Consider the following 18,047-nt stretch of genomic DNA (forward strand, 5'->3'; position numbering starts at 1 on the left):
CTCACTGAATACAGGTTTGTAACTTTAACAACCTTAAAATGGTGAGAGGTTAACAACACTGTCACCTATTTACTTTTGTTTCTCTAAAGATAATAGGATGGAGCTTTTATCTATTTATTTTCCCAATTATCATAATTGTCTTGATGGGGCAAACCACACTTGGAAAGACAAAACACATCAGCCTGGAAAGTATCCAAATACTGTATAACTAAATAACTTTGTGTTGTACTTGTCATACTCAAAAACGCAACTTTCAGCAATTTAAGAAGTGCAAAAAAAGAAAAACCTGCATATTAAATCTTTTGTGGTACGTTAGATATCTGGACAACAGCTTTAAAGTTGGTGACTTTGGTATTATAGAGGAAGGATACTGTTTCAGGAACCTGGAACAACTGGGCTTAATCGGGTCAGCATGTTGAATTCTGCCTGTGAACATATGTTCTTTAACCAATCACCCTCATCAAAATGGATTTTCTTTACACTGTATCGGAGGCATTCAAAACCTTTCCATCTGAAGCCTTTTCGTCCTCCTTTTTTATAAACCAGAGTAACATTCTGTCATCTTTCTTTTATCAGGACCCTCTTTCACCTCCATATCCTTGGTTAGATTCAACAAGTCAGAATGTTCCCCACTTCTGTTCTGCCAGAGTCATGGTGATCCCAGGGTAAGACCCATGAAGCATGAGCCTTCTTAATTTCAACGCCATTTATATTTACATGAGCTTTAGAGAAAGACACTTTCATTAGTAATAGTATCACATTCTCTCACCACTCCCTCCTCCTGTACACCATCCTCTACCACTTCATCAGTGAAATTGCATTGGTTCATTGATGGACAGGCTTCCCTTTTCTCAATGCTGCTGGAACCCCTCACTGTACAAGAAAAATAATCAGGACAGTTTCTCAATAAATGATCCCATTTTCCACATAAATTACATGTTCTGAAATCTTTACATTCTCTGGAGTGGTGCCCTTCTTCTTTAGAGTTAGAACAAAACACCTTCTGACAGTATGCCTGGTTATGACCTAGTTCACCACATTGGCTGATCTGCATAAAATACCAATCCTCTGGGAATCCCTAACATTAAGAAAGAAAGGGGCGAGATGACTAGGCCCACCTTGAGCTTCTGGGTCTTCCACTAGGGCACACACCATCGAAAAGCAATTACAGATTCCATCACAATCCCGCTGTTTAGAGACATGCCCCATTTCTATTTAACCAGACTACTACAACATATTCTTACACCATCTCATTATACATTCTAATTATTATTATATTTGAGAGTGTGTTTGTGAGGGACCATACGTGAAATAATTGTAAACCAATGTTATTCTTATAGAGGTGATAGGGCTCCCAGAACTGATTACATTCTATTGAACCATGAACACTAACATCCCATCGGTTGAGGCTACAGTTGGGGTGTTCAGGATGAAGAGCAGAGGGGTTGATACGGTAGAGCCTGAGTGGGCAAGGTCCACCTAAAATCTGTTGTTGCCTACTAAGCAGCACTGTGAGGGCATTTACGGATGTTAATGTCTCTGTGGTGGGCCCAATTACCTTAGCTTCAGACCCCACTTGTTCAACAACCCTGGCTATGCCTCTGATGAAGAGGGGTTGATATTGCATGCGCCATGTTTGTGATTGGGGGTGTGACAAAATTGGTGCGATGTTGCAATTTCATATGTATGAAACATGGGTCATCCTGCCACTCATATTTTGCTGCCTAACTGTTATTCATGTAGGCTTTCTAGTAGTTTATTGGATTTTCTTGGTTATAGGGCAAGTGACAATCTGCCCTTATCTCATCCACACCAGAGCTAATATTTAATTTGCTGATCTAATCATTCAAAAAACATTTGCAGATCCAATGACATTTTTTCAGCATTTATTAATTTGCTGATATGTTCGTTTTTCATTCCTTTTATCTTTCAATTTTTAGTTACAAAGAAAAAAGCGAATTTTCAAAACATACAAACATGTGCAATCTGGTTGACATGAACAACACGATTTTTACAGAACAGCATGTGTGAAAAACATGTACTATTCTCTCATTTCATTAGGAGACGGTTTAAAAACATATAAAACTCCTAACTCAATTTCAGAGTTACTGGCAAAGTGTACTCAATATGTGTCCTTTATCTTGACCTCGTAAGTGTCAACTGCCGGGCAAACAAGTGACCAATTCTTGGGACTACGTCTGGGAATACATCTCTAGGTGTTTAGTGGACTGTAAGGCACTAGGGTGTTATGTCCTTTGACATTTCGGCTTTGAGATGGATATGCCTTCTTCTAGGCCACTGATTGTGTCTCTTGGCTGTGTCCCAAGTGAGGCCGTACTGACGTGAAATCACCTTTAGCTTGGTAGTGGATCCAACTGGGCCCCTCTCCTGGACAATTTCTAGGGAACCTTAATATTGAAATGTCAAAGGACATAGCACCTAGTGTGGCCATACTGACGTGAAATCACCTTTGGCTTGGTAGTGGATCCAACTGGGCCCCTCTCCTGGACAATTTCTAGGGAACCTTAACATTGAAATGTCAAAGGACATAGCACCTAGTGTTGGGGGAAACAGTAAGGTAAGCAGCAACTTTTATTTTGATATCTTAAAACATTAAAAAAGCATTATACATTAAAACCATTGAACATTTAAAATAGTTACACAAAAGTGCCATCTAACAAAAATCTAAAACTAGACAATACATCTAAAACTGACATGAGATGCATATTCAACAAGTTTGGGGAAAACAGGTTTAAAACAACTTAATTAAAAGTAATTCCTCCAAAATAAAATTCCTAAGTAAAACCATGATAAAACATGCATATCTTCTTAAAACCACAACAATGTAAAAACAGATCCTCCACAGATCCTGCACTAAAATCATAGTCAACACATTTAATTCTAAGGAGCATTAATGTAACCTCTGAGACTGGACAATATTTTGGAACATGAATTGAAAGGTTTTCTGATCTTATTTGGAAAAATCTCTACAAAGCAAACTTCTAATGCAAACATGACTAAACGATGATGTCCCATGCAACTGTACTCAACAGCCGACCTAGAAGAAAAACACATGATACATTTTAGCTATAAATGTAGAACTAGATGAAATTAACAACCTTTGATTGAGAGGGTGAAGCACAGGTCAAGAGTACATATGGTAGCGTGGGCACATATGAACAGATCCTGGACATTTGCCAAATATCTGGTGGTCAGCAGATAACTTGAAACTGCAGCACACCGCAAAACAGGAAATGAGGAAAGTGTATCCACATTTTCAAATGATGCTAGCCAATAAGATGCTGCTTTGAAAATGATCACTTCAAAAGTGAACATTTAAGGCATTTGTGACTATGGAGAAAGGTGTGTGATAGCATGCTTTCCACAAAGTTTTGTGTGCCAAAAATGAACCAGGTAAGACATGGTTAGCATTAGAATCAGAACAAAATGTTGGTGTTTGCATTGCATGGGACAAATATTACTGTATCAGAAAGGTCTGGAAGCTAGGTCTTTGGGGAAGAAGAAAAGACAGGGAAAGCAATTGAATATAAGAACCTTTATATCATATGGGCTCCAAAAACATATACCACTTTGATTTTTTTAAGTGTAAACAAAATGGTACAACTAGTTAGCTGAATGCAGGACACATTATCCACTAATGCCTTATTTAATGAGCACCAAAACGCCATGGAACTTAATACCTGCAGGTCGTCTTGAAAGCATAAGGTAACATTAATGGATATTATGCTACCTAAGCAGCAGAAGTAGGATACATGTATGCTATGGAATGATGCAAAATGGAATACATAAGAAAGTGAGAAGATAAGTTCTGCTTAATGAATCACCAATAAATGGTTGTTATTAAACTTTTTCATAGATTGCCTCGTTTTTTGCATTGTCTTTTATTTTTGCACTGTATTTTCCTGAAAAAGACAGGCTTAGACCAGTTGCTGTTTTTAAACTAAAACGAGCAACAGTAGCTATGTTGTTTCCTGCTTGTTGTTTTTGAGACATGCTTATGAAGGGTTTAAGTCTTAATATGTAGGCATGAATCAGATCTCTATGTTAGATTTTATAATGATTAGAATATGTGGACTTTAGAAGATTTATTTAATAAGAAAGACTATTCATAAGGAAAATATGGTTGTTATTGAAATTTTATATTTTTCTAAGAAAATGAGGCAAAAGTGTCCTGTTTGATGGAAGAACATTTTTTGTACAAAATTGGTGTTTGTTGTAAGTGATTGAAATGCCATTGAGAAGAGACAACAATAAAGGCAGAAATGGGCCTCCTTATGAGTTTAGTGATGTGGGAAAAAAGTGGTGGTAATTCTGTTAGTGAAACCTTTCCCGCACCACCAAATGACATGTTTGGTGGAATTAACACCGGCTGAATTACTGCAGTGTTAATTCCACCAATTTTCGAAGTCTTGATGCTGGAGCTAAATCCTCCACTTGTACCCCATTCGGTTCATCGCATCCTTCAAAATATGCACATTTCCAACCCCATTACCAACTGGGGCATTGTACAAAGAAATAGGAATTTCTGTGACCTGTGAAAAATCTACAAATAAATCAAAGATGTAATTTCCAATTAAAAAAAAAACACAGTACACCTGTGCAGCAGAGAGTTTGCGTTGTTGCAAAGTTTGTGCGCATTTGTTTATATGCCTGCCGTCCCATTCCCTTTGGTATTGCGGTTTATTGGTGTATTCTACACCTGGAATGTGTCAGCCAGTCGTTGACAGATGCTATGTTTGTATGAAGAACATGGCGTGTCATTCCATCCGGTTGAGTTGATGTTAACGCTTAGCAGTTCGGCACAGTTCTCAATTTCTGCAAGATTGTTAGGCTCATTAGGATTCCAAAAGCTGTAAAGAAAAACAAGATAAATGTCAGATAAAAAAGCTGTAAGAGAATCACAAAATATCACAGTTTTATGGGTAGACGTTATGGAATGTATTGGTGCTAGTGGATCTCTTTTATCAGTATTAGTTAACCAAGCAGGAACCCAGATTCCAATCCATTTCACTGCAGAGTGCAGTTACCCATGATCCATCTCTGCCATGTGAGTATTATTGAGAATACAAAAGAGAAGTGTAGCGGTGCACACCTGCAGTTTAAGAAATTGAGGGGAAAATCATGTTACATTTAGGGAGATTACTTCTCAATTTAGGTGCTCTTGATTGGATCTTGGCTACAAGATCAAACATTTATGACAAAAAAACAAAAGGCCCCTCAAAGAGGGACAAAATCAGGGCACACTTTAGGCTGACGATGCCTTCAAAATGTCCATGTTGTAATCAAGAATATTTAACAAAGTAAAAATTTTTTAATGAGAAAAAAATAAAATATAACATAAAAAGGCAAATCATTACATAGAAAAGCATAAACATAGAAATGTGCATATTTTGTATACAGTCATATGCTTTTTGGTTCTGTGACAGAACAAACATAGATGTGAGACATTCATGCAACAAAGGTAACTTTTACAAGGGATTATATCATAATCAAAATCAAATATCTCTTTTGAGAAGGATGTAGCACTGAGATTGGTGATTGATACTCAGTACTTCTTCTTGTGTCAATACAACATGTTTCGGGCATTGATGGCCCTCGTCAGGTATGAGGTATTGGTGGGTCTGAGTAAAAAAATACAAATAATTCTGTGTCAAGGATACTACTCTTCGAGAATAAAATTGTCCAACCTTAATGACCAGCTGTGGTAACTGACCTGTGTATTCACGGTGTGTCTCACATTAAAGAGTTTGTTTTCGGTACCAAGTCTGGTAAGCCTCTTAAGACTTCCCACCTGTTAGGCAGAATCATATACAGTACCCTTTGGGAACACCACACACAATTAAGACTACAAGTGACAGTACAAATTCACCTTTGATACAAGCCTGTACTAGATAGTAAAAAGGTAGCGATTGCTGAGCAGCCAGACCTATCTCAAGAGTAAAGTGAGTAGTATCAATAGTTATACAAAGAACAGCAATTACTATGGTTCAAACAAACACCTACTCAAGGTTTTTGAGTAAAAGAATATACATTTATTTACACATCAGTTGTAAAACAAGTCACTAAAGTAAAGCAGTAGAAAAATCACACTCTTAATATACTACACACCACCCAATAGGTTCCGGACAAGTTAAGCTCAAAATGAAGTGTGAGCAAAATGGCACTCCAGCAAGTTAGAAGGGAGGGAAAGACAAGGTTAGACAAAAATTGAGCAGCACCAACAAGCAAGTAAGCAAGGCAATCTAGAAAAGGCTATTACGGTGAGGAAATAAAATCAAGAGGCCTGGGCCAAAGTCAATGGACCAGAGTCTTTGCAGAGGTTCAATCACACAATTCAGAGTAGTTTGCGGTTAAGTCTTTGCCAAGAGTTCAGAACGAAGTTGGTCGGAAGAAAAGTTACTTTACAGAATAGAGAAGGACAAGCCCTCGGATTGGCGAAAGATTTCAAACACTTTCACAGCGGTCGGACGGGATGAACAACCGGGTTTGAACAGTACCGTAAATGAAGAAGAAGGCTGTAGCCGAGGCAGAAGTTCCTGACAGGTCCTGCAGGCTCACGGTTCCTAAAGCGACTGTCGGACTGACACGAAGTAGGAAGACTGGAAGGTCCTGCACTGCCCAGGGAAGAAACCAGCAGCAGAGCAAAGCTACAAATAAAAGGTGCACTCCTTAAAACCAAAGCAGGGTCCTGTCCTCCTGGCTATCCGGTTCACTGTAGCTGTGCATAGCAAATTCGACCAGAGGAGGGAGGCCTGCTTTGCAGTTTGGCGAACTGGTTGGTCCCACCAGCTCAAGGGGAGAAGATTCCTTGCAGATCTTCCCTGTCGTCGAAGTTTGGAGATTCGGACCCGCAGGACGGTTTTCACCGGGAGGTTCAGTCGTGGTAGAGGTCCTCTTCTGTCAGCTTCTCTTCGATTCTCTCGGTCCAGTCGCGACTCTGCCTTCTCAGTCCCAGAGACCTTCGATGCAGTTTTCCCCCCATTCATACTGCACAGCCTGGCTGTCAATCACACAGCAGGGTGGTTGTCCTGGCGGGACAGTCACCACAGCCAATCATACAGAGTGCGACATGGGTCTCCAAAGAGACCCTGTGCGGGCAGCCTCAAACCCCTCCCTCACATCCTGTCCCCCTCAGACATTCAGGCGCCTAAGGAGTGCTTCTGTGCAGAAGCCTGCCAAAGGACGGTGAACAAAGGAACCAAACCTGGTTTGGCACGCAGAGTAAAACACGAGAAAGACCTTAACAAAAAGAAATGGCGAATAAACCCAGCTGGAACCAAATAAAAGTAAATGGGGTCCAGCGGATTTAACTTCGAGGCTACTAACTTAGCCTAAAACAGTACAAAGGCTATTTAAATAGACCGCGGTAGGAAAAAGTAGGGTAGATACCACTGCCACCAGCCAAATCTCAAAGAAAGGGGAATGAAATAATGTTCCACGAGAAACAGGCAAAAAGAGATAACTATTAACCCTTTCCAGAACTCTATGTAAGATACTTTGTACTGGGTCTATGAATTTAAAAAGACCAATAAAGTCAATGGCAACTTTACATGTTCTGGGAGACAGTAGTGAGGCCCAGAAAATGGAGTTTAAAGTGAGAAGTCTGAAAAAGATAACCCTGTGTCACTGCACTGAAGGTGCTGTGTAACACACAGTAAAAAGATGATGCCTATGGAGTAGGTGAGGCTCCACAGTCTATGAACACAAACATTTTAAACACACACAGCAAAACACATGGAAGAGTGGGAAAAAGGCTCACACTCTTACCAGGTGAAAAAAGAAATCCTAGAAATCCAGCAAAGCTGCTGAGGGACTCAGTAGGTAAGGGAAATTAGCCATTTTGGAGAATTCTCCCTAACACCACCATAGCTGGTGGGCACTGAATGTAAAATGGTGAAATAGATATGGCATTTGTGGGAGTGGTAATATGAATGTATGGCCATGCATGGGACCAGTCGCTACCGATTAATGTTGGGTCCCACGCCATGGCCAAAAGGGTCAACAGGGTTAAATTAGCACTGACTTGTGCAAGTATATTTACTCACCTAGCAAGGTGAGAGGGATTCTGGAATCCGGTGAGTTTAGTTCTTCCCAAATGGCTTCCCGTGCCTGCGTGTCCTGTGGGACAAGAGCAGAAGCTTTTGCAGTAAGTATTATAGCTCGCTGTGGCAATCCTGTTGTCTCTTCCGTGTACAGGGAAGTATTTGGTTGCCACGGCAACTGATGTGCATGCGTGTGTATTATTTCAGCTGTCTGACTCAGCGCTGCTAGGAGAGCAGAGCACCATGTTGAAGTAATTTTAATTGAATGTCTGAAAACAGTATTAATTGTTTTCTCTGTTAGTTTGAAAGCAGCAAAGAGGGCATACAAGTAAGAGACCCTGAAGGTGTTATGGGGTAAATAAGAAGGCATACAAATAGATAAGGTACCTGATGTGATAAATTGAAGAAAGGAATGAATCATTGGTGAACAACACGTGGATAACCAGTGTGGTGCAAGAATCAAATATGTATGCATGTCGAAGGTGCCTCTGAACAGGGCACATGTTACTTTAAAATGTTAGCAGTTAGAGGTGACAAGCAAGGTTCCAGTCCACATTCATCCCATGGGGGGACATAGAGTCAAGGCAATCTATCCAATAGATCTCTCTTTACAACAACAATCTGGTTAGGGTGCCACCTCTTCTTGGTAGGCGTACATGTTCCAAAATAATGAATTTGATTTGTTCTATTGAGTGTCATTGTTGAAAGAAGTGTTGTGCTACTGGTGATCTTTCTGATCCAGTCTTAGGTTAGATTTATGTTCTCACCAGCACATTTTAGCTTTCCTCATTGTCAAGTCAACATAATAGAGGCTGCATGGGCATTTAATCCAATAGATGATGTTTTTGGTGTCACAGGTAGAGGTATGGTGAAGGGTGATTTTGTAACCTTTATGGGGGTGAGTAATCAAATTACCTCTAATTAAGTTGTGACAATTGTTACAGTTGTTGCACAGTAGTGTGCCTCTGTGATTGAAGTGTTTCACTTTCTTGGTTGCAAAATCAGCTTTGATGAGGTGGTATCTTATTGATTTACTCTTGCTGTAGGCGAATAGCAGATGATTCGGAAACAGTCTTGCAAGTGTCGGGTCCAATGATAGGGTGTTCCAGTTTTTCTTGAAGATTTTCTTAATCTAGGTGCTCTGTTATCAAAAGGTTGTTATGTATACCACATTTTTTACAACATTGTGTTGTTTAGGTTGTAATGCATCAGACCTGGCAATGTTTTCAACATTCTCTGCACAACTTTGGACTGAATCAGAGTTATATCCCCATTTAAGAAATTTCTCAGAATACAACACAACACAAACCACTTTGATTTTGAGGCAAACATGAACAGCAAACATGAACAGCTATGTGTAAGTGGATTCACAATTGTGTTCACTATCTTGTACCCCTGATACTTTTACAGACTATTATCTAAAATAGTCGCATAATGTCTATGTTTACATTTGGTCTCATTGCTATTGATTAAGCATTCATTACAGATTCCTAGCTGGTAACGATCACTGTATTTTATAACGATGCTTGGTATCAGTGCCTGAATTTCTTATACTATTGGTACGTTCTTGTCTATTGTGAATCCTGCAATTTCAACCAATTTCACTGACAGTGACTGGAATTAATCTCACATCGTTAACCACTCCTAGCACTTACTTATTTTTGTTACCTTGCAATTTCAGACAATATTTATGGTACTTTACTGCCTGATATGGGTGCCTAATAGTGTTGACAAGGGCCTGTTGCTTTAAAGGTCACATCTAATGCTCTTCATCCTAGCACTTGACACAGTTTGCTATCAAGCGTAGGATTTCTTTGTGTTAGTTCCAGGATTCATTAACCTCTTGTTTTCAATCTTCATTTGGGTGCGAGCCCCATACTTGCAATACTTTACAAAGCTTGGGTCACTCTCCTGCCAAGTCTGTATTTTATCATGTCTTGTCTCACTTCTCAAAGGGTCCCAGACCATCTATCTCGTATATGGGTGTGGGTCCCAGACTCACCTGGATGTGTTATATGTGCTGTTTCACTCTCCTGCCAAGTATACAACTCAACCCAGGGTCTCATACCTTTTTCTTCTCATTCTCTTACTTGGGTGCGGGTCCCAGACACATACATCTTTGTTGTTTGTGATTGGTTCACTCTCCTGCCAAGTATACAAATCTCTAATGGTCCCAGATCGCCCTCCCTGTTGCTTCTCCAGACCACCTGCTCCCCCTAGACACCCAGCATACTTGTTTCCTTCCTTATTACAGGTATGAGTAGTTTCTGGGCAGTTATGTCCATCTGCAAGCCTCTGGTAGCTTTTGGGCTTCCAGCGGGGTCTGGAGTGGCTGAGCAATCTTCCAATGCTTCCCAGCTGCATATCCTCCTTCTCATGCACTTCGCCGGGCCTGGGACGCCTAGAAGATTCAGTCAGTGACATCCCAAGTAGTCCTCTCCTAGCAAACCTCCTTCAGGTTCTCCCTTTTGTCTCCATCCGGCTTTCCTTGCGATTCATATCGGCTGCCTTCCTGCATGGCTCATGCTGCTCCTCCTCAGAATACCACTCTCTTTAGTCCCTTGCACCCTGCTAGCACTCAAGGGCTCTCCCCTTCTCTGGGAGTGACACTGGTCTTGTTGGTTCCCCTAGTGAGCGAGACTCCAGCTTCTCTCAGTTCCTCAAAGGCTGCTGGGGTTCAAGGGTTCCCCCACAGTCCCTTCTGAGGCAGCACAGACTTCCTGCTCCTCCAGGTAAGGCTTGACAACCTCATGAGTCTGTCTTTCCTTTTATACTGGCTCTGGCGAATAGAACTTGAGGAAACACTAGACTGCAGAATGAGGTTCTTTCTGGTAATCCTCATGCCTCCACACTTCATCATCACAGTACAGATCGTATGACTCCCTTGTGAGTTATTGGGGTTCTTCTGTGTCACAGTACTGGGAAAAGAATCTTCACTTAGGTAAGTCCTATTCTTCCTCGTCACAGTACTTTCTAGGGAAAGGGTATGGTAACAACAACTCATTATTAGGGAAGGGGTTGTTCTTAGATTTGTAGGATGGGTGTATAGGGTCAGGAGATTGGCAGGGATACCACCTTCTCTGGGTAGGGTCGTCCGTAATTCCATTAGGGGCTTCCTCTCCCATGAGATCCTCCCCTGATGCACCACCCCCAGTGGGATTATTGTTCTGTGAATGTAACGCTCTGGCCCCATGTGAAGGTCTCCCTCCTAGGAAAGAAGGTACGACATCATCAGATTCGTCACAGATACCAACTATACATGTTGTTACCATCTTTTTGATGATAATATGTGACATATGGAGATATACATTACCATCATGTGCGTCCTGCAGAAATGTTGCCTCCTCACTGAGGGTGCATAGTCCTAATGGGGGAAATGAGGAGGATGTGGATAGGCTCTGTGGTGGTGCTGTGATTCGGACAGAGTATGCAGTTGGCTAGAAGGCAGGACTGCTGGGTCTGCTGCTGTGATTGTTAATGTCACCTTTGTATTTTTCAGTTTTTTGCTAGTGTAATAGCGCTCGTTCCAAGGAAGGACATTTTGAGAAAGAAAATGGTCAGTATCCTCAGCAAATTATTACAGAATTTAGTAAATATTTTTAAATTATTTAAATAATAAATGATTAAAAAGGGACATTATTGGGCTGAACTAACATGTAAACCGGCATTTTTTAAATAGTAAAATGGGTTTTTTTTTGTGATTACTTGCAGTGTCAATTGGAGTCACAATAAGAAGGTCTTATTGAGGAATGCACATGATCAAAACCTATAATAACCATATCAACAGTTTTCTGATAGAAGGGTGTCATTCCAAGATTGGGAGTCTGGTACATATCTGTTGTACTCTTTAAAAATTCTCCTATATAAAAGTTGAAATGGACACATAGCACTAATTTGTTGCTTGTTCGTAGTAGCTTTGTATACGCTCAAAGAGCATTTTGGGACCACAATAAGGATCACAGATCTTAATATTTGACAACTATGTCTGTGACAAATGGGCTGTATGCTTGAATCAATTATTACATAACGTACAGCTGGATTGCTGTTCATTTAACTTGTGCCAATAATCAAGATGACATTGGAGGGCGCTGTTGTGCGCACACGAAATGGTCACCTTCGTGCCATATCATTACAAATGGCATTACAAATGCCACATCATACCTGACTGTAGAGCTTCTCTCTGGCTATTATCCTGATCAATAAAAAAATCCTATCTGGAGCCACCCAGAGAACCTACGCCGCGCTACCCGTGCTCAAGACTACATGGAGGTCGTCTGGGGAAAATGTGAACTCCTTCTGCAGAAATTTGGCCGAAATATTTGCTGATGCTGAAACAGCGTCTGTGTCGAGGCATGGGGGCCTGCGTTGAGAACCACGAGAATGCTACTTTGGCCCCTGGGCTGGCAAACGCCTTAGGGTCACAAGGTGGGAGGAGCATGGGCACTCACGTGGCGCCGTGTGAAGTGATACTTTTGCCCATACATTGCCATTTCCAGAAAGTGCTTCGACCGCCCCTGGGCGAACACCTGACCGGTGTCGAGAGAAGTAGCCCCACTGTGCCACGGGGCCCTGGTTTGGTCCTGAAGACTCTGCACACTCGACACACAGCTGCAGGCGGTGGTCCCCATAGCACGCCCTTGGAAGAGGCGCGGTGCACTATCGGGCGTCACTGCGTTGTGGCTGCTTGGGACCTGCTGCCTGCACGGACCGATTCATTGTGGACAGGAGGATCTAGGAACGGTGAGGAGAGGATTATGCCGCTCTGAGCCTCTCCCCCCGACCACGGTCTCTGTGGGGCCCGCGGACCGTGCCTGAACTAACTGGCGATCGACTCAGCGGGCGACCTGCTCGAGCATCCCATCATGTGGTTGGGTTTGGCGTGGTGGCCCCCATTACTGAGCCGAGGGGCCGTGAATAACACAGGACCAACCGATGGCCCTGGGAGGCGCTGGAAAACTGCACAGGGCAACTGGATTCCCTAGCCTGAATCCTGCAAGGGTTACACCGGTGGAAACACGGTGCTCCCATCGGACACTGTTTGGCGGAATCGAGCCCTATACAGAAGTGTGCGGTAGACGCCCAAATGTTAGTGTTGGGCAACGAGTCTGTCAGTGCTGATGCTGCGGGGCAGACTCAGAGACACTTAACACCGGGTTCTTGGCTATTAAAGGATACAGTTAATCCGAACATGATGGTGATAGCTGTACCCGTAAATCCCAACAGGGACGCAGCGGCTTGATTACACTATATTGGGGAAGATTCACGGACCCTGCAGCACAGAACCACGCAACACATGCAGAGCTCAGGGTGACCAAGCGGGATATGCTGGGGCACACATGCGACTCTCCGGTTAAGGGTTTGAGACCTGTACCCTAGACTGGGTGAAACCATCCCGTGCCCCCCCTTGTCACACATACAGAGTAACACAGAACATTTGCCCTGAAGCCCCCATTGCCCGTAAACTCGATAATGAACTACACTGTCAACCCCTAACTAAGGGCTGAGACACCTGTTCCCTGCTGCGTGCCTCCTGGCTGACGGCAGAGGTGCACCAGCCACCAATACCCGGGCAGCCTACTGGTGATATACACATGGCTGAATAACACATCAACCCCTCAGACCGCCCTGTAACACAACGATCTACGACACAGTACTGGCAAGGTCGTGGAACTGCAGGCCGCAAGCACTCCTTTGTGATACAAAGTGAGGGGACACAACCCCTGCCCAATCGCAGGCTGCCAGCATCCAAACCCAACCAAGTTGATTCCCTACGAGACATAAGCGGGCCGTGATACGTGGGAGGATGCAGTTCATTCCTAGGGTTGGGTGGCTCCTAAGTGCTGCAGGGATGTACGCAAATCAGGGCAATCTGTGAAGTTGTGAGAACTTGAGTCTTGATTTGATCCATAACCTGAAGCATATTGGACTGAGAACTGGTGACCAATTCTGCTTGTTGCTTTTTTTACTACACCACAGGGCGGGGGGTACGGACATACAGGCTGCCCTCTGTACATTTTACGGCAAACCTTTGTGAACGCTTTGTACAGGCCTGTGCTAAATACTAGTTGGTCACGTGCAGTGTACTGCAGCCCCCAAATTTTGCAAATTGATCGGCGGGAACGAACCTGTCTCCCTGTGCTGGGCACTACACTTGTACTATAGCAGTTTCGACCGCTTGGGATTGCTGGGCCCTGCTGTAAGTACTAAAACAATAGTCCACCCGGTCGGCCACAGGCTGCTTATACTCCATCCCTGGGCGATGCCAACAGGAGCCAGCACCAACAAGAAGAAAACTGGCCCGATGGATTCCTTCACGAGCAGCCAGGTCCCTGCCAAAATGCTGCTACCTTCAGCCGACCCTTCCACGTCATCAACTGAAGACTCCAGATATAGCCGCCAACCCCTCACTACTGTACAAAATGGTTTCATGTCAGTCAACGTGAAATTAGACGACATTGTCACTACCATCGGTTCGCTCAAGGCCCGTGTTGATAAAGAAAGCGCACGGGTCAGGGAAGCTGAGAACAGGATCAGCACCAATGAGGACTCAATTGGCCAAAATACTTGAGATATCACACTGTTAAAGGGCAAAATGGCCAAACTACGTGGCAAATGTGACGACTTGGAATCCAGGTCTCGCCGCAACAACATTCGTAGAGTGGGAGTGGTAGAATCCTTCCGTAAAGGGCCCATGGAATCACATGTGGAAGCACTCTTGAAGACCCTGCTTGGTGGAGACGCCTTTTCAGAACACTTCTTGGTGGAGAGAGCCTATCGCACACTGGCCCCGGCGCCCAAACCAGAGTCCCCCCCTGCACCATTGTTGCTAAATTACTGAACTACAGGGATAGAGACACTGCTCTCTGTCTGGCAAGGGAGAGGGGCCCCCTGCACCATGAAGGTGACAGTATACACATTTATCCAACGTCGCTGCTGGAGTACATGCAAAAAGGAGATCATATGACCCAGTTAAGAAACAACTCCGATTGAGACATGTCCCATATGCATTGATATTTCTGGCGAAACTGAGACTAAAACATGGCGGCCGTGCACACTTCTTCAAACATCCCACGGCGGCCATGGACTATATAGAGGCCAGGATTCCACTCCTGCCACAAGGAAGGGGTCCCGATCAAAATGATCTCCTACAACCTGTTGTTGATGGGAGAGGCCCTAACAACTGACTAAATGTAGCACAATATCCTTTTCATATTAGCAATACGGGAAATTGATTCCAGGGTGGAACTGTCCTATGTTAGTTTTGTGCCGGATGAATGATATCCAGTTGCGACGACTGCTGGCCGCAACACACGCACCTCCAGAAAGTTCCACAAGTTAATGAGAGGGTTTCATCATCATGTTGGTGTTGATGGTGCGTGTGGGGCAGGCAGAAACGTTACTACTGTTGGAGATGTTAAATGTTTAATATCAGGGTGCTATGTTGCAGCAGATACTGCTTGTTGCACGCACAAGCGTCATTGCACAAGGAACAGAACCAAAATAAATGACAGCTATGACACAGGTTGATATGGGGTTGAAGATAAAGTTACTCTCCTGTAATATCCGGGGGCACAATAACCCAGTCAAAGACAGAAAAATTGCAGCTTATGTGAGTAGGCATAGCCCACAGATCCTTCTCCTACAGGAGAAACACGCGTTCAGAAGCATCAACGCTAGCTTTCACCCACGCTGGGGTCCTTTTCGGTACTATACGGAGTACTCTGCCCAATCCAGAGGATTTCTCACGTTGATTCACCCAAAGTTGAGTTTTCAATACCAGAACAGCAAGATAGACACCTAAGGTAGATATGTACTGGTCTGGGGGGAAGTGGCAGGGCACCCAATAGTGATATTCCAATACCTATGGACCTAATGTTGACGGTCCTGAATTTTATAGTATAATATTGGATATGCTGGTTACAACCGATGATGCGTTGGTGTTGTGGGGAGGGGATTTTAACACCATCCTGGATGTGTCCTTGGACCGCTCCTCGGTCACTCCTCGGGGGCTCCCAAAGTCCTTAGCTACCCTAATACAGTTAATGTTACAAACATCCCTGATCGACATATGGCGTCTACTACACCTGCAAGAAAAAGTGTTTACATATTACTCATCTGTACACGACTCGCAGTCTCATATAGATTACTCGCTCATTAGTTCATCCCTCTCAGATGCATCGTCAGACTGTGACATTCACCCCTGCACCCTCTCGGACCACTCCCCAAATATCCCTTACCCTTACACTGTGAGACACGGCACCACATGCCAGACTCTGGGGGATGCCTCCCACCATACTCAGAGACCCCCAAGTATGTGAATCTCTCCACATGGAGATAGAAGAATTCTTTGAACTGAATGAGGGATCGGTACATGATCATGCTACCCTATGAGAAACGTTCAAGGTGTGAGTGCGGGGTGTCATTATGGCCAAGTCCATGGGGTTACTGAAAACTGTCAGGAAGAAACTGTGTATAGTAGAAGCAAAGTTAGACATGCTAGAAATTGAGTACAGCACTACACACAGTAGGGAGACCCTCTACGATACCATATATCACTGAATGATTTCAATAAGCTGGCAGACAGAGAAATCATGTATATGGCCACCCCAGCCCGGGCTCGCAGATACACGGAAAGCAACAAAGCTGGTACATTCCTAGCCAGTATGCTTAAAGCAAAATAGTATCGCAGTCCCATTCCCAGTATTCGGACGGTGCATGGGATAGTGGTGAACCGGGAACAGGATAACAACGCCACATTCTCCAACTTTTACAAATCCCTATATTCCAGCCAAGACGTTAAATCTAAGGAGGAGATAGCTAACTACTTACATGAGCTCGACCTCCGACCCTTACCCTCAACACACGTACTGCACTAGATACACCCATCACACTCAAAGAAATCACCACTTCAAAAAAAGCACTAACTTCAGACAGAGCCCCTGGCTTGGATGGTTTGGGAGCCGACCTATACAAGGAGTTCCATGACGAGCTGGCCCCTGTACTACTAAAGGTGTCGGAAGAGGCAATTGATAGGGGTACACTCCCCGAATCTATGCGCAAGGTGGTTATTACAGTCTTTCTTAAACCCCGACACCCCGCACACTATATGCCCTCGTATAGGCCCCTCTCTTTGATCAATAGGCACGCAAAAATCTTTGCCAAAATCCTTGCGACCAGACTTTTACCATACATGCCCATCTTGGTCCACCCCGACCAATCTGGCTTTCTCCCTACCCGATCCACGGCTTTAAATCTACGACGACTTTTTGGGGTGATGGTGCAGATCGACCCGAAGGCTAGCACGGCTATTGCAGCGCTAGATGCCGAGAAGGCTTTCGATTCAGTCTCCCGGTCTTATCTATTTTTAGTGCTCGAACGGTTCGGTCTGGGCCAATACTTTCTTAAATGTGTCCGATTGCTTTATACGAACCCGGGAACAAGGGTCCTTACTAACCACACCATGTCTTCTCTTTTCCATCTGGGTAGGGGTACTTGACAGGGATGTCCCTTCTCTTCTATTCTGTTTGCACATACTATAGAACCCATGACGGAATTTGTGCGGAAGAATCAAGCGCATAGAGGTCTTAGAATGACAGGGCCCCCTCAGATAATATCTCTGTATGCTGATGACACCTTGATATACATCTGTAACCCGAAAGATAATCTTGAGCCCATTATGGCTGACATTCATGCGTTCTCCGAATACTCCGGGTACAAGATAAATGTCTCGAAATCTGAACTGTTCCCATTGATCGCCAGTACCGGAGATCTGTCTGATATAAGTGGGTTTAAATGGTCCCCTGCACGAGTCCACTATTTTGGGATTGTCGTCTCTGGTGAGAAACTCACGCTATACATGGAAAACCATGGGGAACTTTTGCAGACTCTAACCACTAAACTACAACTGTGGTCCAAGCTCCCTATTTCCCTATACGGCCGAGTAGCCCTTCTTAAAAAGGTGGTCCTCCCTAAGTTGCTCTACTG

At 43.6% G+C, this 18,047-nt stretch overlaps 1 protein-coding gene across 4 annotated transcripts in view; it reads right to left on the reverse strand.

Moving 5' to 3' along the window:
• Nucleotides 1–1,869: 1,869 nt before the first annotated feature.
• LOC138453515 (CD209 antigen-like protein C) overlaps nucleotides 1,870–18,047 on the reverse strand; it is a 347,556-nt gene continuing 331,378 nt past the window's right edge. For all 4 annotated transcript variants that reach the window (XM_069606444.1, XM_069606469.1, XM_069606454.1 and 1 more), the window contains one exon: nucleotides 1,870–4,871. In XM_069606444.1, the coding sequence (XP_069462545.1) occupies nucleotides 4,715–4,871 (157 nt within the window). In that variant the 3' untranslated portion in view covers nucleotides 1,870–4,714. The remainder of the gene's footprint in view (nucleotides 4,872–18,047) is intronic.

Source organism: Ambystoma mexicanum, chromosome 1p (assembly GCF_040938575.1).
Source record: "Ambystoma mexicanum isolate Mex_15411 chromosome 1p, UKY_AmexF1_1, whole genome shotgun sequence".
NCBI classification, from domain to species: Eukaryota; Metazoa; Chordata; class Amphibia; order Caudata; family Ambystomatidae; genus Ambystoma; species Ambystoma mexicanum.